The sequence below is a fragment of the Paramormyrops kingsleyae genome, chromosome 11 (assembly GCF_048594095.1).
Source record: "Paramormyrops kingsleyae isolate MSU_618 chromosome 11, PKINGS_0.4, whole genome shotgun sequence".
NCBI classification, from domain to species: Eukaryota; Metazoa; Chordata; class Actinopteri; order Osteoglossiformes; family Mormyridae; genus Paramormyrops; species Paramormyrops kingsleyae.
In genome coordinates this window covers 18,604,787-18,630,385 of record NC_132807.1, presented here as the reverse complement: position 1 = coordinate 18,630,385, position 25,599 = coordinate 18,604,787, and the positions used below count along the sequence as shown (strand labels likewise).

Sequence of the window (25,599 nt, the reverse complement as noted above, 5' to 3'; positions counted from 1 at the left end):
TGGTAGCGTCTCCCTGACTGCAGCAGCGAGAGGAGGCCATTGTTGGGGTGGGTAGAGTCTTTATTTTCAATTCTTTGTCCCTGCACTGCTTTCTGAGGGTGGTCTGCGGGTTCGGGAATGCAGCGCGCGGTGGCGAGTTATGCTGTCCTGCATGTCCCGTGCTGTCCTGCATGTCCCGTGCTGTCCTGCATGTCCCGTGCTGTCCTGCATGTCCCGTGCTGTCTTGAATGTCTTGTGCTGTCCTGCATGTCCTGTGCAGTCCTGCATGTCCTGTGCTGTCCTGCATGTCCTGCAGCCATAATCGATGAACAGGAACCACACGCAGTTTCCCTTCCTGAAGTCCAAATGGCTGAGTGCAATGTGCAGGATGAGGGCAGTTGCACCTTCTGTTGAAGCAAATAGAAGTGGGTCCAGTGTGTTGGGCAGTGTGGCGCAGATGTGATCTTTAATCAGTCTCTCAAAACACTTCGTAGCTGTAAAGGCGAGTGCAACTGGGCAGAAGTTGTTTGGACATGCTGGGTGGTGTCTCTCAGATGATAGTGATTCTTTTGAGACATGTCGGTACTCTGGCTTGAGACAGGAAAGAATTTAATATGGTTGAGAACATCGGTGCTAGCTGGTCTGCATGGACAATGGTCCATGTGTCTGGTCCATCTGCTGGCTAGTGAAATTGTCATGATTTGCTTCAAAGCACGACTGCAAGGTTTTTCACTGATGCTGTAGTTGGATTTGAAGACCAAAATTTAGTGAAGACTCTGCCATGTAGTTTGTGGGGGCGGCTTTGTAATTTGTGTATCATGATTTGTTTTATCTAGTTTTGTGGCTGGGGATGTAACCAGAGACTAGGATCAAGCAAAGCAATGTTAAAATAAAGGAAATCAACAGAAGTACAGAATATAAATGGCCCGAAATAAGAGTCTCATGACACCTTTGTGTTATACAGATGGGTATATATTACAGTCAGAAACTTCATATTTTATCTAAATGTTTCAGAATACATCCTGTACAAGCAACTGCATGATTAAAGTGCACGCATGAGACAAAACATTAATGATCGTATACGTATGCACTTGCCCTCAGTCTGGGCTGTATATGAAAGTAGTAGAACGTTCCATAGAATGATCATGCATGAATTACACAAGACTGTCTGGTGTTGAAACTACCCACGGCTAATGGGTTATCTGATGTAAGACACATTTGAATGACATTATAATCTGCTATATTTGAATTGTTCTATAACTGAACGCTTTTTATACTCTTTATATTATACTAAGTAATCCAATGAGGCAGATGGTCATGCACTACTTACAGGTGCATGGATACCCTGGCAGATTCAGGAGCACAAGTACTTTATTGCCCCCCCCCCCCCCAACTGGGCCAAATCTACTGAGGGGGGCACTGACCCCTCCAGCAAAAACTAACTACCATGGAACTTCAGTTTGAGAGTGCTGGGCCAAGCAGAGGGACCCAATGACATTGTCATGGGACCCAGGACAACAAAAGAAAAAAGACCATGAGGAGACAAAAGCTGATAGGTCAGGGGGAATTAAACACAAGAAAAGCAGAAGGAACAGGCAAAACACCCACAATTACAGAACTATGGGGCAGGTAATACAGACAAACTCCAGAGGCCCTGGCACCAAACCCCCCTCGCTTCCAGTACTCTACCCAGACTGAAACTGACAAGATGGCCGAGGAGCCAACTTGAGAACCAGAAACAAAACTAACTAAAAAAAAATCCACACAGCCACCAGTTCTGAAATGAGCCTCTGCCTAGTCAATTGTACGGCTCAGTCATCCGTCACGACTTGAACATTAGCCTTCATGAACGAGGTCTGTGACAGAAGAGCGCGACCTGAGATCAACAGTCGCAAAACTGCTGGAAACAGGGAAGCAGAAGGGTTTGGGCTGGTGACTGATGGACAGTCTCCAGGATGAGGGAGAGGAGAAGGCAGACTCATTCACAGAGCAATGGAGTATCTGGACCAGGAACCTAAAAGGGGAAAGACCACAAAACCCAAGACACAGAGAAACCCCTGAAGACAGAACACCAGTGACATAGGACACTAGCTGTGGAATGCCGGCTCCTTGGGATCACGGATCTCCAACACAGAAGACAACTAACCAGAAGCCCCAAGGCAAAATGCCAGTCAACAAGGACCATGAAACCCAAGCCACCCGCACCATAAAGCCAGTATCTGCTGGCTACTGACAGGCAGAGGAAAAACAGGACACCACTAAATCCCACAAACCAAACCGCTGAACAGGAAACAAAATGAGCTCTATGCTTCAAGAGCAATGATGACGAGCAAGTAAGGTTGGGCTCTAAGTGAACCAACTGAAAAGCTTTATGTATACGTATAGCTAATTTTAAAGCAGAAGGTTCCTTTTCTTATATAGATTAAACAGATCAGAAGAGAGTTTGTGCAACAGGCATGGTTACTAACTAACTATCTCATTTGATGATTAAGTTGCCATTCCTCTTGTGTTTGGTACTACAGTGATGAAAAATAAACATGAACTTTGGGTCCAAATCCTAAAATGAGAACAGCCATTGTGCCACATTGCACATAATACTAAATAGTAAATACCATTGCCATTCCATGCCAATACAGTACATGGTTATTACACAAACAAGATATTTCCCAATTATACAAGCATGAACTGCGGCTTGGCTGGGTTTTTGTTCTGCGTAATCTCTTTAGGCTGCTTTCCTGGATTTACCGACAAAGCAAGCAACGTAGAAAAACTGACGGCAAACTCCGAACTTTCTTGGAAACAAAGATGAACTAGAGAATCAAGTCATCGTTTCAGATTTCATCAGAACCATTTTCAAATATCACTACTTTTTAGAAAAAATAGGAGTAGGGAGCCGCAAGACTTGTTATAACTCTACCGTAGGCGCTTTCAACTACTTTGAACGACTTTTGAATGATTCCCTTTTGTCTCTTGAGCTTTAGGAATTGAGTGTAGCTTTTTACCATAAAAGTCCTGACTAAATAATCACCCAGGATTGCACCGTCTACCTAAAATCCTAATATGTTACTCCAAAGCAGGTGACATGATGCATGTCTGTTATGATGCTAATCTATAACCACCAGATGGCGTCTGTGCGGCCCCCAGCCCCGACGCTTCATTATTTAACCGACATGTATTATTATAACCAAGTCTCTGGCGTCATAAGAAAGCAAACATACTATTAAAGATTCTCCATATCGTGTGACAATCAGATGATTGAGAGATACAAAAATAAACTAAAACCTCAGCTTATAGAATACAATGCTGTAGCTATTTTGTGCGTCAGTGTCGCACACATTGTCATTTTAAAAAAATGGTCTCCAACGGAAAGACAGAAAAAGAACAGACTGCAACGTCACTGTGAAAAGCTACAGTAGTAGGCTACCCAAACAAGTCTGCCATGCTGGGAAGTCACCAATTTCTGCAATATATCAGCAAGAAATTAGTCAGGCCTGAATTGTGAATTGAAATGCAGTCACTGTAGGTTTAAATTATAGGTACTCCAGAATATACATATTATAATGCAGCTCGACTGTATAAATTGCAATACCGATTTTTCCTCATCATCCCCGTTTATACAAGACTGACCACCAAGCCACTGCATAGCTGTCTGGCCCAGCTTCATAAATGCTTCTCTTCAGGTCTGTAGCATGGGTTTGAAAAAGCAGCTCAGCGTGAATTCTAGTGGCTTTCAGCGAAGTGCGCCAGTGCGGTTCGCGTGTCGCGCAACATCTGAACCGTGAGTCGATACTGACTGAATGCTGTTGCTCAGGGGTCACCAACCTTCTGTGAGCTACTTCACGGTTACTGAGCCATACGAAGGGCTACCAGTTTGAGACGACCTCCTAAACTTATCTAAACTCCATTTATAATAAACATGTTTTAAATGCTTTTTTTAAGATTTCGTCATTTCCAAATCTATATAAATGCAAATGCGATTAAAGAATAATAGCAAAAGGATCAAATTAAATTTTAGATGCTGCTCACTGGTGAGTTGTGCTATTTTTAGAACAGGTCTGCGGGCGACTCATGTGGTCCTTGGGGGCATCCTGGTGCCCATGGGCACCATGTTGGTAACCCCTGCTCTAGCTCATTGTCTCACACACAGCAGACCCCTTTAATAACATATTTGAACTGAATTAAGAATGAACTTTACCCGGAGAGATTTTCAAATACTACTTTTTTTTGTTCAGGTGATTATTTAGCTTCAATTTTTATCTTTAGCTCTTAAAGGGCTAAAAATAAAAACATAGGCCTAGCTGGTGAGATATAACGTCACAGTGTCTTCCTACCATATCTGATTCTTATAAATAAATGACTTTTGCCCGAGGTAAATGTACAGCATACAGCAGAACTCCGAAAACGGGTTTTTGTCGGCACAGAGAGGATGTTGCTACTGTGTGGTTTCTTCTGTGCCTGCATGGTTCTTATCGGTTCTCCTAACTAAAAACTAAACTCTATAGTTTACATTAAGTGCTTTAGCAAAACAGACTCTCACGCCTTAATTACATCCTACACGGTGTGGTGTCTTTGTGTGTTTCACTCTTACATCAGCATGTTAATGAACTCTTCAGATTCAGTCCTTTTGGGCTGGGCCATCTGGACACGGTGTGGCAGGGGACAGATGTCAAACGGACCCCATCAGCTGGGGGTGGTGGGGGCAGGAGAGTGATGATTCAGGACCGGCTTCAGCTACTCTTACAAGATCGGAGTGCATGTCCCGTTCCCGGGATACACGACATATAGCCTAGCCTGCAGGCATGATACGAGTGAAAAATGGACCATAGTTGGATTATTTTTCTCTTGGGTTAGGTCAGGCAAGACAGATAAAACGTAGCAGAGTAAATATTCCGGAAATCGGTCAGTGCAGAAATCTCCTGCTACATACCTTGTCGAGCAACTTCGAAGCACGTCTGGACATGTGAAATCTCCTTGGGAAAGGGCAAAGTTATTCATAGTTTGTTTATCGAGTAATTCGTCTGGACTTTCCCGTCGTCGCGGTACACTATATGGACGGGGGTGTGCGAGCTTTTCAGCATATCATTATCTTGTTACTCCCTCGCCCACATGGCATGTCACACACACACACACACACACACAGACACCATAGCAATAATCCTACAGCAATCATAGCTTGCAATGGCGGGGGGCGGGGAATCGTTTTCGTCTACGATGAACCACAGAAGCTGCAGCAAAGCACTGTGATCCATCAGAGCAGGGAACTAAAAACGAGAACAAAGTATAGACTGAGGTATATACAGGGAGCAGACGAGCGATCTTCTCCGTGTTGCATAACAATTATCCTAATTAATTGTAAATTCTAAATCTTTTTCCTTACCCTGCAGACCTGCTGGATATTGTCTACTGAATGGCATGGATTGCTACAGCTTCAGAGAATCAATCCCGCCCCCACCCATCCCGCTGCAGCCATCCTTTATGTTAACATGAATGGGGGTGGTGGTGGGGGGTGATCCTTCGCAGGCCTAAAATGAAATGGGAGTTTGTAAGACAACACCTGCACCCCGAGCGCTAGGGGCAGGTGTGCACTTGTCTTTGCATGTCCCGGGATAACACAGTGGCAGCTATTGTGTATGAAGGACATTTAAAAATGTACAGAAAGCTGGTGGATCTGTACAGCCTAACCCCCAAATCACTTACAGAAACTGTCAAACGAGAACCACATCAGTATTAACACTCCCTCTGTGAAAGGTCGTAAGAAGAACTTCACACAAGACAGCTAAACGGTTATCACCTAGTTACAGAAGTTGTGTCGATAACTCTCCATAATTGCTTGTTGGGTGAATTCAGCAGAATTTAAACTTTTTCTTTTCCCCAGCAAACTCTTTTATCACCCCCTCACAGAAGATATTTGTTTGCATTCGTGCCTTCTGTTTATAATCTACAATTCTTCATTAAAAATGTGCACGTGGGATACGTGCACAGAAAAGTGTCAAAGTAACAGGAACATAACATTATAACATAATTGCCATACACAATGCAACATATTTTAAACACGGCTTTGTTACACCACGGTCCACAGACGTATCACACCGCACGCATCACATCGTTTATTTTCTATAATATATTTTTGCATCCCCAGCTGCTTCTTGGAAACGCGCACGCACACACGCACTCACACTCCACCAGCCAGACAAATGCACCTTGCACATGCTGGCAGACATTTTTCGCGGGCAGAATGGACGGGCACATTAAGCTGGCACCAAGCTGACGGTGGCGAATCCTAGGATTCTGTGCTCCACGCTGGAGGTTTTCGAAACATTTCTCCACCCCGATTCTCTAGTGACGTCCTCTGGGGTTCCTGTGGGATGTATGGTTATAGCGTCTGTTATATTTCGGTAAATCCTTATACCTCTGTGTAATATCGGTTTTATTTCAATCGAGTCTGCCTAAATTTAAGTCCTTAAATCCGGGTTTGCTTCCGGGCAACTGCACAAAGAGGCACTTGCTTTCAAGAAGATCGCACTAAGCAAAGAAGACTGCGCTTTGAGGTAAAGATCTATGAACTTGTTTTCTCTTTGTTGTAATAAATGTAAAATATAGGAAATATTGGAACCGAAACTATTAGTTAGGTTAATGCCAATACAACTCGATGAACATCGATTGATGGAGATTAAATATCAGCGTGTAGATTTGTACTTTGTACTTTTCAGTACTCCCACGTTGTGCGTTTCAGTTGTTTGAAATACGTACTGTATGTCTATAACGCATAGCTAAGGCATTGTTGAAGTACTTTATTATTATTGTATTACTATGTATAAACTGTAACTGCGGTAACTTATGGAGACGCGTACTTTAACATATTTGCAGAAATATCTACAGACACTTACTGTTATTTACGTATCACGAAATGTTCATATTTATTATTCAGTTATACATTCCTTTGTTCATTCCATCAATCATTTGCTTCACAATATATCACGGTATTAGTGTTTGAATTTTCTGTTCTAAAACGTATTATATTCTCTCGCATCCCATGAACAACCGAGCATTAGAAAGTTTCCGACCTTTTCTCGCAATCATGACTGATATTTATGATTGACCTTTTAAATTAAGTTGGGAATTCAAAAATTCACTAATGGGAAACCTTCGCTTCATCGCTATCAAAGAAACCACGAAACATCCCTGAAATCCCTCACGAGAAATTCTTAAGTTCAGGATTTCGCACCAGCTTAGATTGGTCTCTTGACCTTGAGGCGTTTGCAAACTTTGAGACTTTCAGGGCTTAACTATTGTTATTTTCGTCACACTTTCACTTTACGTTTTTTAAAGGGGACACGGTTTCTGAACTGTGATTATAATAATTTGAATAAAAAGTATGCTCTGTCTATACTATAACTTAGTCACACAAATATGCAAAACAAAAATATCAACCGCCTCTTATTACGTATTTCAGTCATTTCTTATTACCACATAGATACATACATAGTACAGCTACAGGTGAACACTATATACTGTAGTAGGCCGTAAAGATCCGTAATAATTGTCAAGTAGTCTAATTGGTAAGTACGCAAGCAGGAAGGTGGCGCAGAAGGTCGCAAAAAAGACTAGGAGTATGAGTATGATTAGTAGTAGGAAAAGTAGATTAGTAGATGTTGCATGATTGTAGAATAGTATAGTATATAGTGCGATATATATAACGCTTGCGTATTTATATACATTTTCTACTGCCTGTAGGCCTATGTGTAGCCTATGAGAGAAGCATTAATGTTTCTGAATTCCAGAGTACAACTAAACCTAAGGCTGCTGTTTCCGAAGCGCCGTTTCTCTCTGTGCAGGTGTTTGGGGTGGCTTACAATTTTTACGAGTTACTGTATCTGGCTGTGCCACCTTTGACTTTGGTTTTCCTGAATCAGAGGTGCTGAGCGGTCGCTGCACCTGTGGTCCCAAACAACAAATACGCTTACGATACGAACTTTTTCTAACGAGAAACTGACTAAAACCAGCTTCAGAATTTTGCTAAAAATGACCCAAGTCTGTGGTTGTTTTTGTAATTCTGCGATCCTGGAATTGTGCGTTTATTTGTTTACAACTTAACAAACTGCACGATCTACGGCGACTAGTCCTTTGATTCACCTCTGGATCCCTCTGCAAGTGTAGTATCGTTTGAAAGGTTAGAAGTTCACTTGGTTATTTTACTGGACGTCCGCCAAGCAAGCGGTGCTGTCGCAGCTCTTGGGTGACGATACATAGTGCAAGTTTTTGAGCAATGTTGCTCGGGCACTTTCCCATTGATTTTGGGCAAAAAATTCTATTTGATACTGTGATCGGCAGTGGGCCGATCAACTTTTCGCGACCAACCAGATAGAGATGAGGTACGTGCCCTTTGTCTCACCATTGCAAAAAAAAAACCTATGTATCATCACCTTTATGCATTCCGCTGTTTGTATCCTAGCAACTTGCCCTTGCTATAAATGTCAAACGTATTGCCTTTTATACACAGGAGATTAGATATAACTGGCACCAGGGAAATCGCAAAAAAAAAGTTACGTTATCTTAAACTATGCAAAGCATAGAAGGATAAAACCACACAGAAACAAAGAATGTATTTTCCTTTTACTTGCTTGTAATTTAATGAGGTTTCCTCTTTCTTTTAATGGCAACTGGTTAATGCCTGAGGTAAAACAAAAGCGTATAGTTTACGTTAGTTGCTCATAGACGCGTTGCTCTGGCGAACGCAGATCTACGGGCTGCCAACTGAAGCGTCCGCCTGCATGGCTGACGCGCCTCGACCGCATCGCGGAGACCATCCCACGGCCGGCCTTGGGAAGTGAAAGGGGCCATTCTTTGTAATCTCAGCGAGGCTCTATCGGAACAATGACCTGGGTGGGGGGAGTGCGTAGGGGTGTGGCGCTGCCCTCCTCAAATCTTCCTTGCTGTGCTGCCACTGGCCCAAAGCTTTAACTATCTGGCTATGTGGTCGACAGCCTGGTCTTTGCTACATTGTGTAAACACAGAAGGACAACCGCGGGTGGGGCCGTTAAGGTCACATGCTCTAGACACCCTGGGAAAAGCCGTGAAATGCATTCGATAAGATCGAAGCGTGAAGGAGGCTAGTGACAAGGAACCAGGTGGTTGGAAAGAAGCAAGACAGCAAACCAAAGCGCCGGTAGCCCGAGGGGCATGACCTCGCTTGGTAAGGCTGCACATATTAAAGTACAAACGTGTTAACAGGATTTGTGGCATAACAGTAAATCTCAGAGCTATGCGTCGCATTTACATAGCTGAGAAATGCAGCAGTAGAGCTCTGCAAATCGCTTCGTGAGTATGCAACATTACCGTCTTTCCAAGGATCCCTGGTGCTGTAGTAGTAAAAAGTGTTTTCTTTCTCAGAATTTGTTTATCTTGTTCCCGAAATCTGTTCAAACAGCGATGAGTATCAGTTCTGTACAGACTGATCATTTGGTTCAAAATAATTTAAACTAAAAGCTTGTGTTTAAAATGGTCCACCATCGAAGTACCCTTTGGCATAATTAACCTCTTGCGAGTAACGTGAGTCTTTTGCTTCAATGTTTACTGTGAAGCGATGAGGACGCGTGCCAGTGGTCTGGTCCAATCATTCCGTCTATTGCCTTAATAATAAAAATGCTTTATAGAATACAAGGTCAGTGTGGGATGTTGCATAATTTATGGGTAAACACAACCAGCTGGTTAAACTACCTTCACCAAGCCATCTAATAAGACGCCAAAAAACCTGACGTATCCCTTTTAGAGACTTGTGTTACGCCCTCTACTGTGCTATCAGTGAAATGCAAACATGTGCTTGCAAAACTATCAAAACTGAAGTAATTTGAGCTATGAGTTGATTTTTTTTGTTCGTTTTTTAGGGTTTGGTGTTCTCTTGAAATTGTTTTCTTAAGCAGCAAACAAAACTATTTGAGGAACAAAAGATGTCAAAAATACCATTAGGATGAGGTGGTCCAGCTCTTAGATGCAACCCAGGTTTAGAGGATGATAAAGAATAGAGGTTTTTTTAGCTGCCTGATACGTCAGAGGGAAACTCAGGCAGCAGCAGTGAGGGAAAAGGACTGCTTGAATAGGAAGTTTACATTTGATTAACTTAGCAGATGTTTTTATTCATTGTGTTCAATGTAAACATTAGTTGTCACTGATGCAGTGCATTGGGGTCTATATACTTAGGTCAACACCGCACCCATGCGTCCATGTGGATAAAATGCATGTTAAGTGAGCTACACTTTGCTTATTTGTGGAATGGGACACCTGTAAATACATGCACTAAGCACATGAACATTCACATGTGAAGTGTGGACTTAGTGGGGCAAATGGGACGAGGCCTATGTATTTCTTTGTAAGTGTACAAAGTGCACATTCTATTTTTAAAGTCACAAATGTGGGGGGAAAAAAACATATATACTATATGGACAAAAGTTCTGGGACACCTGGCCATTACACCTACAGGAACTTTTATGACATCCCATTCTAAATCCATAGGCATCAATAGGGAGTTGGTCTCCCCCTTTGCAGCTATAACAGCTGCCACTCTTCTGGGAAGGATTTCTACAAGACTTTGGAGTGTGTCTGTGGGAATTTTTGCCAATTCATGCAGAAGAGTAGTTGTGAGGTCAGGCACTGATGTTGGACGTGAAGGCCTAGGTGTTCAGTAGGGTTGGGGTCAAGGCTTCATGGGGGCCAGTCAAGCTCATCCACACCAAACTCACCCAACTATGTCTTTATGGACCTTGCTTTGTACGCTGGGGTACAGTCATGCTGGAACAGAAAAGGGCCTTCCCCAAATTGTACCCACAGAGTTGTAAGGCATCGAATTGTGCAAAATGTCTTGGTATGCTGAAGCATTAAGAGTTGCCTTCACTGGAACTAAGGGGCCTAGACCAACCCCAGCCCCCCCCAAAAAAACAACCCCATACCATTATCCCCCCTCCACTAAACATTATAGTTGCCGCAATGCAGTCAGGCAAGTAACGTTCCCCTGGCATCCACCAAACCCAGACTCGTCCATCAGACTGTCAGACAGAGAAGCGTAATTCGTCACTCCACAGAACATGTTTCCACTGCTCCAGAGTCCAGTGGCAGTGTGCTTGGTGATGTGAGGCTTGCATGCAGCTGCGTAGTCATGGAAGCCCATTCCATGAAGCTCCTGGTGTAGTTTTTGTGCCAGAGGAAGTTTGGGACTGTGTAGTTATTGAGTCAACAGAGCGTTGGTGACACTATGTGCCTCAGCAATCAGTAACACTGCTCAGTTACTTTAGGTAGTCTGCTACTTCATGGCTGAGTTTCTGTTGTATCTAAATGCTTTCATTTTACAATAATTCCACTTATAGTTGACTGTGCAATATCAAGCATGGAAGAAATTTCACAAAATGACTTATTGCAAAGGTAGCATTCTATTACAGTACCACGCTTGAATTCACTGAGCTCTTCAGAATGACCCATTCTTTCACAAATGTTCGCAAACCTGAATGCATGGTTAGGTGCTTTTTTTATGCACCTGTAGCAATGGGTCTGAATGAAACACACGAATTCAGTCATTGAGAAGTGTGAACCAGTACTTTGTTCATACAGTGTAGAATGAAACATTTCACTTGTGCTTTCACGTTTCAGACATTTCACTGCATTTTTGCATTGCAGTGAACTTCCCATAGACGAGTTCAGTCTTGATGATGGTATATGTATGTCTAGTGCTCTCATTAAGACCTGGAGTATTGCTTGGGGACAGGGGCAACTAGATCCTAAGACAAGTCCCGTGGCACTGAAGGTTCAGGTTTCAGACTTCTGTAGCAGCCTCTAGCACAAGCACAGATCAGGGCCAACAAAAATGGCGACCGCATGCTCTTGTCAGAAGCGTCGCCAAGACTCAGGCGGCTGTCGGCTCGAATGCCGCGCCGTGTGCAAATATAAGGTGTCGCTCCTTTGCCCACATGTGAAACCCATCAATAGATGCAGCACCATTGCACAAATGTATCACGTTAGGCCGCATGCACTTAGTGTGGTGCTAGTCGTCGGAAAGGTTACTGAATCCGGTCCTAGACTCAGCTGAGCAGTTTCACCATCTGGCCCTTATTCAAGACTCTTAAGCCCAGTTGCAGCTGGAGCTGTCTAACCTTGGTTTCTCAAAGGAAATGCTTGTCGCTTTCGGTAAAAGTCCCTGGACAAATAAAGTGTAACATACCTGTATACTGTGTGAAATGTAAATTGAATGTGAAAGACTGTAACTTCTGTTCTTACCACAAAGTCAAATATATCTAAACACATGGTGTTTAGATATATTAAGTAAGTAAACAAGTAAACAATAAGTCAGTAAATTAGATACCATGTTGCATGGTTCACAGACCAAGTTTAGTTCAGATGTACTGATCCAAGGTCGACAGATGAGTTGCTTTCTTTGAGTGGCTTTGTGTCCTTTGCAAACTCCATTACAAGGACCCCGATTCATTTTGGAGAATAATAGTGCTCATTGTCATGTGTTCAAAACAATCATTCATGATTCACTGAAACTCAGCACTGGTTAAAAACCGTTAATACAGAACTAAATTCAGCGGATACAGTGAATTGAGTATTAACTGTTTTTTTTTCAGGAAGTGTTACTGGAATCAATAAATAGTCACACTGCATCATGTGTTACATTAAAAAAAGAAAAAATGTATGTGAAGTCCCAATCAAATTAGGAATTTAAATTTAAAAAATGCTGTTTTTGGCAGTTCCATTGTTTGCTGAAAAGCTATATGTCTCGAAGGTGATGTACTGCTACCTGAAAAGGCATTTGTATTTAAGGGCATTGATAGCTGTGGTTTGTCCTGACGTGTTAAAATATTCTGCTCCACAGCCTTAGCCTCCTTGTTCAGAAGTCATTCAAAACACCAGAAATGGACGGCAGGTTATGGCTGTGGCTGATCCTGATGGTCCTTCTGATCTTACTTGGAGAAGGTAAGATGTTTATCAACACAACATCATCCAACCATCCTCCCAGTGTTTATGTAGGTCAGTATTACAGGGGGGGTTAGAGCCTATCCCAGGCTGCATGGCCAAGGCAGGGGCCCCGTTGGATTGGGTGCCAGGCTTTGCCAGGCTACACGCCGCACAGGCAATTTAAAGACAACAATCAGCCTAACCACAGTACAGTGAAGACCCTACATGACCTACAGTATGGAGAACATGCAAACTCCATACACACACTGAGCAGAAACAGGGTTCAAATCGCCCCACCCTGGAGGTGTGAGGAACAGCGCTGCCCAAACACCACTTCATACAGTGAAAACAATAGAATACAATTATGCGGAACATTACAAATATTTCACCATCCATTCATCCATCCATCCAGGAACAGATTAATGCATAAGCTATCCTAGGCTATAGCCCAGGGCCCCAGCAGACATCAGGGCCCTGCCCCGCCTTGGAAAAATGGAACAGTTAATTAAATCATCAACACCTAGAGCCCCAGCATAAGTTAATCCGCCCCTGCATCCAATAATAGAATAATGGTGATGTGGAATGCAGGGCACATGTACATCAGAGTGATTATTGCTGTCGTCGGCGTGATGTGACCACGCATTGTACTCTGTCCATGCAGGAACCAATGGGTACAACCTGAATTTCACGATGTGTGGGACGTGGCATCACCGCGGCGATGCGCGAAGCCTGAGCCTGTCATTGGACGTGAGGAGAGGCTGTGAGAACATCACTGTGTCAGCCAATGACAGCACACTGTCTGTGCAGGGATGGTTCACAGGTGTCTGTGAAAATACTAGCACCGTGGCCGTAACTGCGAGCTCCAAAGAGACCCCATTCTGCCTGAACTGGGACCCGCTCTTGGATTTGCTGTGGCTGGACCTAAGTGGCCAGAGGCACTCCCTGTGTGGGCTGCCCACGCTTCGAGAAGGCTGCTGCAGCATCTCTCCTTATGACAACAGCGATGTGCTTGGGGATTACGGAATTGCTAACGGATCTGTTACAGGCGATATCATACAAGATCGTCTTCAGAAGTTTTACGTGTTCAAAGGCTCCCAAGATAATTGTGGTAAGCAAACCCTGAGAGTTTAATCAGAGTATCCCAATCAAGTCATTGTACCAGACAGATGTTCTAGAGTGTTCTGGATGATAGTAAGTCCTGATAATTTGTTTCTCTGTTGCAGTGAAAAACTTTTGTGAAGATACAAACATTGATGTGCTCAAGTAAGTTGTCTTCCATAATTCCTGTCTTCATCCCTGTATAAATGAAACTAGAAATAGCCGTACATTTCAATTTAATTTGTGGGCTGTTCAATTTAGCAGTAACAGGAAGTGCTTTTGTGGTCACATGCCACCGCAGGAAGCAATCTGGAATGAAATGCAGAGGTTCCACAGAGAACAGGAAGCTGAGTGGGGGAGACCATTTTGCTCAGATGCGTGTAGAGATCTTAGGCGGGTCCATTTGTTTACATCCTGTCCGGGAGAATAAGCTGCATAATCATCCGATATGAAGTAGAAGGTGTGCTTGAGTTGTGTGACATAACCTTATCTTGCTGGGTAGGTTGTGAACGACGTTATGATGTCATTTAATTTTGATCACTGATGGCTTTATATGAAGCATCAAGGATAGTTTCGAATTTACACTAGATGAATAACATGAATTTATGTTTAAAACCGCTAAATATTTATTCTCAGATGGTATTGGGATAAGTACCTTCCTCCAGGGCAGGACAAATGCCCCAGTAATTTGACCCACTAGCCCATCTGTCAACAGTGCGGTTCAGCACCTGCATCAACCACTGGGGGAAAACACGCTCACTGGAGGGCTGCTGTGCTGCTCTGTCTTTGTGCAGGATTGAGCACGTCGTGATGAAGTCTGGAAAGACGGGGAAGGTGGACCAGCAGTGCATCCAGGGTGACGTGAGGGAAGTCCGGGAAGGTTTCCGAGGCCTGAACATAAGCTCGAGCGTAAGACGCAGCCCAACGTCAACATTACATCATTATTAAGTACATTAAGTGCTTTTACAGACTGCTGCCATGTTCATTCCAGAAAATAACAGATTTATGTCACTGAATTACCTTCTCTTAATCCTCTTTATGTGGCATCTTGACTTTTTTTTTTTAAAGACCCCAAAAACAACCCCGTCTGTGTATCTCCCGCCTTCACTATTGCCCCCGGGGAAGAAGCAGGCCAAGGTGGTCTACACCTACTACAGTGATGCGACCCATTTCCAGGTGAGAACATCAGCACATTCCTGCACATGCCCAGGAGGTGCTGTGACCCGCTGCTCTCGCTTCTCCCTCTGTGTGGTTCCAGGGTCAGTTTCTTCCACATCAAACTGTTTTGCGGCTGGTACTCCTGTCTCCGATCTAACACCATCTTCTTCGGGGGCAGCATGTGGCTCAGTGGGCTAAGCCTCCGTTCCTGTGATCGGAAGGTGCCCAGTTCAGGCCCGGCCTCGGCAGGGCAGCCATGCCTCTGGGCCCTTGAAGCCCTTAACCTGCAGGCCCAGTGGGATCTGCTGAAGGCAGCTGCTCTTCAGTGCCAAGCTTGGTCTCACCTGCATAAGTGTCTGTGTGTCATGAAGAGTGAGATTGGGTGGGCAAAAAGAGAAGTTCCCCACTCAACTTGCTCTTTGTAGAGCAAGCTGTCCGTGAAGGGCAGCCACCTGTTGGGGCACCCAGGGAGCTGGGGGTTAAGGGCCTTGCTCAAGGACCCACAGACATGCTGAGGCTGGGTTTGAACCAGCAACCTTGTGATTACAGGCACACAGGCTTAGCCCACTGAGACACACGCAGCCCCAAAAAGAAAGTAACCGACAAGGATGAGATTCGAACCCACTCATGCAGAGCACAAAGGATTAGCAGTCCATTGCCTTAACCACTCAGCCACCTCATCTTGTTTTTAGCAGGGATGGTATGTAGCTGAGCAGTTTAGGACATAGTGTCTGTGATCGGGAGGTTGCTGGTTCAAATCCTGCCACAGTGATTTCACCATTAGGCCCTTGAGCAATGATTCTCAATCCTGTTCCTGGTGCCGCCCCTGCCACGTTTTCATTAATCAGGATCAGATGGTCCTTAATAGGCTAATAATGAATGCGGCTGGCTGAAGTGTGGGTTGGAATGACAGCATTATGCAGGGGGGCAGGGAGGAACAGGATTGAGAGCCACTGTCCTTGAGCAAGGTGCTTAAACCCCAGAACCCGATGACTCAATTGCACGTTGCTTTTGATAAAAGTGTCTGTGCGATAAATGTAAGTCTGTAAGTATGAAATGGTGCTAACTATTCACATATTGAGCAGAGCTCATCCCGGCCTCCTTGTGTGATTCCAGAAGGTAACTGCTAACCAGAAAGGGGCTGATCTTGTGAATGAGGTCGTGGGAATCTCTGTGGAGAATGAGGTCATTGCCAACCTCCCTGAGCCAATCAGAATCAGCTTCTGGCACCAAAACAAATCTGTAAGTGTTCTTGTTGTTTCTGTCTTTTAAAAAAATGTTTAATGTGAGAAAAAGGTCATATTACTAAATATGCAGGTGTAATATGAACACAGTGAGCAGGATAATGCCTTAACGATAGTGTTGCTTCAAACCCGCTTCCGTAATCATGGCTTCCTTCTGGTGCTTTTTGCATGTTACCCATGGTTACAGTTTTTATATAAATAGAGACCTTGTAAGTTGCTTTTGAATGAGTCTGTGTTAGTGAAACAATAACTGGTTTAATAATTAAATACACTGTATGGTTTCTAATCATTAAAAAATGGTAAGTAAGGGTGTTGTGTGCAAAAACAGATGAATCGGACAGCTTGCAATTTGCAGTTTTAGTACATTTTTCTAATGCAGTTCAGGTCATGGAATTTACACAATTGTTTCCTCAGGTATTTGGTGCAATTCTGTAACAACTATATGCACTGTATTTTTATTGCAAAACAGTAATAACGTTACTCAAAAATTTTGATAAGACACCCAAGCCGTGGGAAAAACAATGGTGTAATGAGTCATTCATTAATACAATGAGGAAGTCACAGTGTTTCGTTTTACTTTTAGATTCATACCAATAGTCATCAGTAGCGTCACGGGACGGCGTTACACGAGAAGGCATAGCAACAAGCAAACTGTGGTGGCAGAGCACCATCTAGTGGCGGAATACTCAAAATGCTGTGGTTTTCTTTTGCTTAGGAGACCGGATCCAAAAGGTGCGTCTTCTGGGACCCGAGGAAAGGTAAGACGCTATTAAAAAAATGTTATAACCATACTGTGAATTTGACTAAAGTGTACAGATACACTGAGAGAGGAGACTTTGATTGCAGTTATGCTTGCAGACTCTACAGTTCACTGGAGGAATGAAGGATGCAAAACACACAGGAAGTCGGCTGAAGAGACGGAGTGCAGCTGTGATCATCTCACATACTTCGCCCTGTTGCTGGTCTTGTTATTTTGATGTCTCCACATCCATTATTAATTCATGCACATACTGGTACACTGTATGGACAAAAGTACTGGGACACCTGGCCATTACACCTACAGGAACTTTTATGACATCCCATCCTAAATCCATAGGCATCAATAGGGAGTCGATCCCCCCTTTGCAGCTATAACAGCTGCCACTCTTCTAGGAAGGATATTTATAAGACTTTGGAGTATTTGAATGAAACTTTATTGAGTTCCCCAGCCCAACCCCCAAAAAACAACCCCATACCATTATCCCTCCTCCACCAAACTTTACAGTTGGCACAATGCAGTCAGGCAGGTAACGTTCTCCTGGCATCCGCCAATCCCAGACTCGTCCATTGGATTGCCAGACAGAGAAACGTGATTCGTTACTCCACAGAACATGTTTCCACTGCTCCAGAATCCAGTGGCGGCATGCTTTTACAGCACTGCATCTGAAGCTTGGCATTGGGCTTGGAAGCCCATTCCATGAAGCTCCAGATACAGTTTTTGTGCTGGGGTTAATGCCAGAGGAAGTTTGGAGCTCTGCAGTTAGGGAGCCCTCGGCACCCCTGCTTCATTACTTCACTTGGTCTGCCACTTTGTGACTGAGTTTCTGTTGTTCCTAAATGCTTCCACTTTGCTGTGGGATATCTAGCGGTGAAGAATTTTCACAAACTGACATTGCAAAGGTGGCATCCTATGACAGCACCACGCTTGAATTCACTGAGCTCTTCAGAATGACCCATTCTTTCACAAACGTTTGTAATCCTGACGGTATGGCTAGGTGCTCAATTTTATACACCTGTGGCAATGGGTCTGAATGAAACTTCTTAATTCAGTGATTAAGAGGTGTGTCCCAGTAATTGTATCCATATAGTGTATCAGAATCCCTAGATTTCCAGTCTTCAAACTTTATACGAAGTAATGCATTGATGAAATATCATCTTATTCTGAGTATTGGCATTATGTGGTAAACATTAACAGAATATTGCACATACAAGTAACATTACATAATGCCGCAGATGCATTAACGGTCCAGAATTTTGGCTGGACTGTAATTTTAATTATCAGCAGACACACAAACGTACATCCTGGTCAGGACACTGGCCCTATTGTTGCCGCTTCAAATGTTTTGTTGGGTGATAAGAAAATAATCACACTTTCTTCCCTTAGCTGAGGCCCTGCTGTACCTTCAGCTTTTTCTCTATCACACTTTGTCATCCTTGGCTTCTTAGGAAATCGAGCAGCGTGACGTGAGCGACCTCGCGGCCCTCACATGGATCACAGCTCTGTGTTGCGCCATTTCCAGCATCAGTTGCTTCCTCCTCCTCATCCTCCTCAACATGCCAAGGTACCAAAGTCATTTTTCTCCTCAACGACTCCCTCCTTTAATCATCTGTACTTAACAGCTGGTCACGCACGAAATTACTGACTTCTGCCAGTTTACACGGCTAGATGTTATCTGAACTGGTCCAGATGAAGGTTTCTAGGTCAGTGTTTCTCAATCCAGAACACCTGAACAAACAATGGAGAACACCAAATACCTGGCACAGGTGTGTTGGGAGCTGGGAAGAAGAAAAAATTTGGACTGTCTGGGGATTCCCAAAGACTGGATTAAGAAACAATGGGCCTCATTCACCAACCATTCTTACTAACAAATTTGTTCTTAAACCCCACGTACGCACTTTTTTTTTTTTTTTACAAAGATTCCAACATTCACCAATGTTCTGAATCTGAATTTGTTCTTAGCTAAGAACAGAATCTACACACACACATTTCAGTAATGATAGTTTGTTCAAAATAATCGGTTATAGCAGTTTTGTTCATTCTACAGTTCATAAAATGATAGTATTTGAATAATTTATAAAAGTAAAATGTAAAAAATAATTATAAAGTGTAAAAATAATTTTCATGGTAGTCACGGCGATCATGCGGATTATAAATAGGTATGTATCTGTGTATTGGCCTTGCTATCAAAATGGCATTTCTGTTACTTCTTGAAGAGCTTGCCAATCGTGCTCTGAAGGGAACGCATGTTTGAAGATCATTTAGATTTATTTGGCACACAGCGTTCACAGAGAAGGTGATATCTCTCCATGTATCAGCTTTCTTGGGGGCTTTATATCCACTGGTTACGCTATACTAAATAACATCTGTCTATTTGCATTTACCTCGTGTACAGTAAAATCCAGTTATAACGGACTTCAAGGGACCTGGCAAAACAGTCCGTTATATCCAAAGTCCATTATATCCAGAGTTGCTGTATGCCCAGAACACAACTACAGGACAACATTTACTCCACACCCCAGCAGACACACTTGTGGTACAGATTATTATATTGTACATGTAGTAACTTTACCTGACCAGATGCGTTACTATTAATAACCCCGACTACGTATCTGTGCTGGATATCACCGGCACGCCACGCGCCTTGTAGGCGGAGCCTGCATGTCTGTTATAGCCGAACAAAACTACAGCTAAAAGCGGCCCTGGGGACCAAATTGTTTGTCTGTTATAAGCGAAATTCCGTTATATGCGAGTGCGCTATATCCGATGCTTGTTCTGCATGTTCTTAAAGGCGCACAACAGGTGTTCCGGGCAATTCAGTTTTTAAAACATCACATGCCTTTTCGATGTTTTTTGTTTTTACAAATAATATATGACAGTATTTAATTCGCTGGATAGAGATATTTCTTGATGAAAACTGTATAATATTGCTTATAAGACTATATTATGGGTGACGATCTACTGTATTCACATGTAATAATGTATCTGAGTGATTTTCAGACATCTCACATACGTATTAACCTAAATATTAGGAGAAACATTATTTCCTGACATCCAGGATATTTGGTTCCCCCCTGTTAAAACAGGTATACAGCAACTCTGGGCCTCGGTACTAATAACAATACAGTATTCACATGTAATAATGTACCTGAGTGATTTTCAGACATTTCACGTACCTCGTTGCTTTAATATTAGGGGAAATATTATTTCCTGATAGACAAGGGAAACATAGGGAACACCGGGACCAGCGGACCTCATCCGTTATGGACGATATTCAGTTATAAGCGAGTCCAATATAACGGGATTTTGTATTAATACTTCTACTTCAGCATCACTGAAGTTTTTTTTCCTCTTAGTGCCAAGCGACTCACTGCCTGCGCGTCTCTTCGCCATTCCTTACACACGGCCCTACTGTCTCATGCCCTTTTATGGGAAATTGCAGGGCGTCTCCCTATGCTAATTAGGAGAAACTGGCACGCGCTTTCAGTTACGAAGACGTGGGATTCACCATTCTTAAGAACAAAGGTGCGAACAATTCTGCTACTTAAGAACACGTCATGAATCCGACGTAAGTTGTCCTTAACAAATTTCGCAGGAACCAATTTAAGAGAATTCTTAAGAAAATATTGGTGAATGAGGCCCAATGTTTTAGGTTATTAGGTCTGTTCCCTCAGAGCACAGGTAGGATTCAAACCCACAACCCTGGTAATGAAAGGTAGCAGTGCTTCCCCCTGAGCCACTGTAGCACATGACAATTTACATTTCTGTTAATTTTGTTTTGTTTTTCTTCTGTAATCTGCAAAGGAAAAAGAGCCATGAGCAGTCGACCCACATCCACCGTAACCTGGTCATAGCCGTGCTGCTACTGAACCTCCTCTTCCTCTTCACGGGCGTGGTGGCCAACCTGGACGCAGAAAAGCTCTGCCAAGCATATGGAGCGGCCCTGCACTACGCCCTGCTCTGCACATTCACCTGGATGGCCATTGAGGTCCTCAACACTTTCTGGCTCATCTATATGGTGCTGAAGCCCCAACTTAAACAGCTCCTGCTGAATCTGGTGGGCTTTGGTGCGTAGATCCCGTGCAGAACATGTCCGACTACCTACAGAAGAACTCATTTGAGCATTTAATTTAATCAAAGTGCCTCTCTCATGGGTACAAGGAAACAAACAGCCAGATCCAGGGTGAATGTTGTATGTAAACATGGTTTAAGAGAACTTGTTCCCCTGTCACTAGGTCTCCCAGTCATTCCGATCATTATCCTGCTTCTGAACGACATCTACGGCCTGAGACAGCTAAGTGACGGAACAAACCATTTTTATAAAATGTAAGTATTGAATGACTTGGCAGATTCAGTTTTGCTTAGAAAGTACTTCTCCCACATGAAGCCAGTGTAGCTTTGTATGAAGCAGAGCTGCCACAAATACTCGATTAAACTCGATTGCTGGATTATTTAAAAGCATCAAGTAAAATTTTCCTTCTGGATTATTGGGCAATATGGCGGAAGGGAGACAATATGGGAGAAGGGAGACGGTGCATAACGGATGATGGTGATAATAAAGAGCGAAAACCATCAGTTGTGTGGAAACAGTTCATATTAAAAGTGAATGAAAGTGCAATCGTCTGTCAGTATTGCAAAGCAGAACTTACATACCACAGCATGACTGCAGGGTTGTCTGCTCTCACGCATCTGGCGTGTCACTCACGCTTTGAGACTCACACGCAAGAAATCTTACGGCAAATCTATATTATTCCATTATAAACCCAAAAAATAGCTATATCAAAAGCGTTAGGGTAATTTGCAAGCCCCGCAGTCTATTTACATGTAAATGAGTGTGCTGACTTGTCTCAGATTGTTCGTGCGGACGTGGTCAGCTGGGTGGAGTGAGATTGTCTATTCCAGACAAGTCTGCACACTCACTTATATAATATAATATAATACAATATAATATGTAAAACAATTACTTGAATTGTCAGATTAATCGTTAGACTATGCAGTTATTGATACTGAGGTACAGAGGGGTTTTGTGTTTCACTGACCCCATCTTGCTCTCCATTGGAGAGACAGTTTTGGGGTCAGAGCTCAGCAAACGCTGGTCAAAGCCCACTTTGTCTCGGACGGCGCAGGCAGGCGGTTCAAATCCCCGTAAACACAGAAAGACCAAGTTACAGTGAGAGTTTGGAAATAGGTAGAAAAATGAGGCCAAAAACAGCAGGTTGTGATGGCAACGGGCTGCAATGATACGTCATATGGGTTTCGGGGAAAAGGGAAGTGTTTATAAGAGGTGTTAAAAAGGCCTTTATTGGAACCAGGTGATTTTGGTATTCAGGCTGGACTGAGTAGTGGGAAACAGGAATAGCTGTTGAAACTTGAGTCGGTCGATCTGACACCTTTAAACCAATACAGATAGTCATGGGTTTCGAAGGCACAGCCTAATTGCCTTTCGACTGAATTACCACGGTTGTATTACAATAGTTTATTACTATTTAGATTTAGTACAACAGTTACAATAGAGGGAAGAACTTGCTATACTTCTGAAAAGAAACAAAATATGTCATTTAAAAAAAAATTTACAATAAAAAATAATGAAACACCGCCATGACCTTGACCTGGATATATAGTTGGAAGATGCAGATCCAAGCAGGGTCAGATTAACTTATGCTGGGGCCCTAGGTGTTGCTGATTTAATTAACTGTTTAATTAAATGGCCATTTTTCCAAGGTGGGGCAGGGCCTTGATGTCTGCTGGGGCCCTGGGCTATAGCCTAGGATAACTTATGCATTAATCTGATCCTGAATGAATGGATGGATGGATGGATGATGAAACAATTGTAATGTTATGTATAATTTGCAGGTGCTGGATTAGGGCAGAACAGGGTCTCCTCATCCACTACATCGTCAATGTGGGCTTCTTCGCGATTGTCTTCACCTGCGGACTGCTTATGTTGGCTCTGGTGGTCATACGTATCCGGGGCAGGCCAGAGTGGCAGAAGAACAAGGTCACCTTCCTCAGCATCTGGGGCCTCAGCCTCCTCTTTGGTTCTTCCTGGGGTCTGGGCTTCCTAGGATTTGGAGCCTTCCTCAGGGTTATCCAGTTCCTCTTCTGCATCAACGCCCTGCAGGGTGGGTCCAAAATACTCATCGATCTTCAATCTGGCTTTAGAAATCAGTTTAGATGCAATACCATTATGGAGTTGCCCCAGAAGGGGGGAGATTTAGCTGTTACCCTTTAGAGCAGAAAACCCCACATGGGCAGGTTTATCGTTTCTGGGGCCCCAGTAAAAAAGTAACTTTGCCCCCCCCCCCCCAAATGCACGGTTTGGCGTGGTGATAAAGACTGCCACTGAATTCCCAGGTCATCCCAATAAAATGGTTTGGTGCTCATTGGATACAGTCCTGCTTCTGAAACTGAGTAGCAGAGAAGTAAACACCCATAGCATACACTACAAATTTAAATTAAACTATTATATTTTAAAGTTTCAAAGTAAAAGTAGAGATGCCATTTCATAAGACATGTGGATCAGCACAGCATACAAAATGAAAGATCCTAAGCCTCAAACTCAAATTTTCATTCTCCTGTCTTCTGTGAAGTACTTTATAGACATTAATCTTGATCGAGGTCGCGGTATGACTGTACAGGCTGTTGTGTGATCAGTCCTCTCCTGTTTTGCAGGGTTCTTCCTCTTGGTGCGGTTTTGGGTGCTGGAGCGTATCCGAAAGAAGGACTCGCTCTCCTATCGATTCAGCACCACTTCCACGGGACAGCCAATGATGGAGCAGAGCAGGAGATGAGAATCTGGCGCGGCACCCTCACGAAAGAGGAGCTAACCTTCACCAGGTCTTTGTCTCAGCAGATAATCTTAGCTGGAAGGTTATCTCAGGGCTTCTTCCACTAGGTCAGGTGACAGTGCGCCTTGTCGGTGCCACTGACAGGTCAACACTTCTGTGAAATAGTGGCTAGATATTACTATTACTGTGGAATCGTGCTGCCTACTGTAAACCAGTCAAGCCGCATGGCACTTTAGTCCCTCCGAGGCATTATGACATTCGGGAACGTCAGGACAATACGATATATATTTGAGAAATGGCACAAAGGGAGAACTAAATGTTTATTTTTGTAATGTTTTTGTCTGTTCCTATTTCTCAAGCAGAAAAACCGTTTTTGGATCTAATTTATGTGTAGTATAATAAGCTGAAAAACTATTTGTACCATTAACCATTCCAGTATGTATATATTTTCATTTTGTTTCTCTTTCGTTATATAACGAGTAATATAGTATAGTAATATATTCTCTTGGTTTTCCCCCTTTGCAGTCTAACTGTAAAGACTGAGCTATAGAAGTGAGTCTGCTCCCTTAAGGGCAGTGTTGTTGGACCATGTCATAGAATATGCATTATATGTATTTTTGAATTTCTTTGATAAAAAGTATCTCAGTGTCGTCATGCATTGTATTAGTTATTCGTACATGTCGCTTTCAGCAAACTTCATTAGCTACATTAAAATATATTTTTATATTTCTTTCATGGCCTGATGTCACATGATTGCTGGATGAAGTATTCCATCAAATAAATGCTGATTAAAGATCATTAACGTCAGCGCGAGTAATGCTGGTTTATTATTAGTCAGGAAGTTCACAGAAGCAATCGTTTCCAAAGCAGGGTCACATGAATGCATATTGCGCTTTCTGGGAGGAAAATTGCACAAGAAGTTTTCTGTTGCTTCATCAAGGGAGCGGGGATATCCCTTCTTACTTCACATTCAGCACTGCTAGAGGGGCTGCATAATTCATTATGAAAGAGACCAATCAGCCATAACATTAAAACCACTGACAGGAGAAGTGAGTACCATTGATTATCTCGTTATGATGGCACCTGTCAAGGGTACCTTTATATATTAGGGAAGTGAACAGTCAGTCAATGTGTTAGAAGCAGGAAAAATTGGCAAGTATAAGGAAATGAGTGACTCTGACAAGGGCTAAATTGTGATGGCTAGACGACAGAGCATCTCCAAAACAGCAGGTCATGTGGGGGGTTCCTGGTATGCAGTGGGCAGTACCTACCAAAAGTGGTCCAAGGAAGGTCAACTGTTGAACCAGCAACATGATCAGGGGCACCCAAGGCTCATTGATGCACGTGGGCAGCGAAGGCTAAGCTGTCTGCTCCAGTCTCCCCGGAGAGCTGCTGTAGCACAAATTGCTTAATAAAGTTAATGCTGATAATGATGTAAAGGTGTCAGATCACACAGTGCATTGCAGCCTGCTGTGTAGGGGGCTGTGCAGCCGCAGACCAATCAGAGGGCCCATGCTGACCGCTGTCCACTGACAAAAGTGTCTACAATGGGAATGTGAGCATCAGAACTGGGCCATGGAGCAATGGAAGAAGGTGGCCTGGTCCGATGTGTCATGTTTTCTGTGACATCATG

At 43.3% G+C, this 25,599-nt stretch overlaps 1 protein-coding gene across 3 annotated transcripts; it reads left to right on the top strand.

Annotated features, from left to right (window-relative positions):
- On the top strand, positions 1 to 24,773 carry LOC111847462 (adhesion G-protein coupled receptor G5-like). Of its 3 annotated transcripts, none has more exons than XM_023818675.2 (14): positions 1 to 47; positions 12,839 to 12,939; positions 13,583 to 14,029; positions 14,145 to 14,184; positions 14,814 to 14,928; positions 15,088 to 15,195; positions 16,294 to 16,419; positions 17,137 to 17,179; positions 17,280 to 17,383; positions 18,627 to 18,742; positions 20,983 to 21,245; positions 21,414 to 21,504; positions 23,032 to 23,300; positions 23,851 to 24,773. In XM_023818675.2, exons 2-14 carry the CDS (start codon positions 12,879 to 12,881, stop codon positions 23,967 to 23,969), a joined length of 1,902 nt encoding a protein of 633 aa, XP_023674443.1. In that variant the 5' UTR covers positions 1 to 47; positions 12,839 to 12,878; the 3' UTR covers positions 23,970 to 24,773. The 3 variants fall into 3 exon arrangements, with proteins under 3 accessions (XP_023674443.1, XP_023674425.1, XP_023674434.1); XM_023818657.2 differs by lacking the exon at positions 1 to 47 and adding an exon at positions 6,152 to 6,527; XM_023818666.2 differs by lacking the exon at positions 1 to 47 and adding an exon at positions 8,924 to 9,172.
- Positions 24,774 to 25,599: the final 826 nt, after the last annotated feature.

Excerpts from the sequence above, each read along its gene's own strand:
- LOC111847462 (XM_023818675.2), top strand. The coding sequence starts at position 12,879 with ATGGACGGCAGGTTATGGCTGTGGCTGATCCTGATGGTCCTTCTGATC. Across the intron at positions 17,180-17,279 it reads CTTCTGGGACCCGAGGAAAG|ACTCTACAGTTCACTGGAGG; the intron begins GTAAGACGCTAT and ends TTATGCTTGCAG. Across the intron at positions 17,384-18,626 it reads CATACTTCGCCCTGTTGCTG|GAAATCGAGCAGCGTGACGT; the intron begins GTCTTGTTATTT and ends TTGGCTTCTTAG.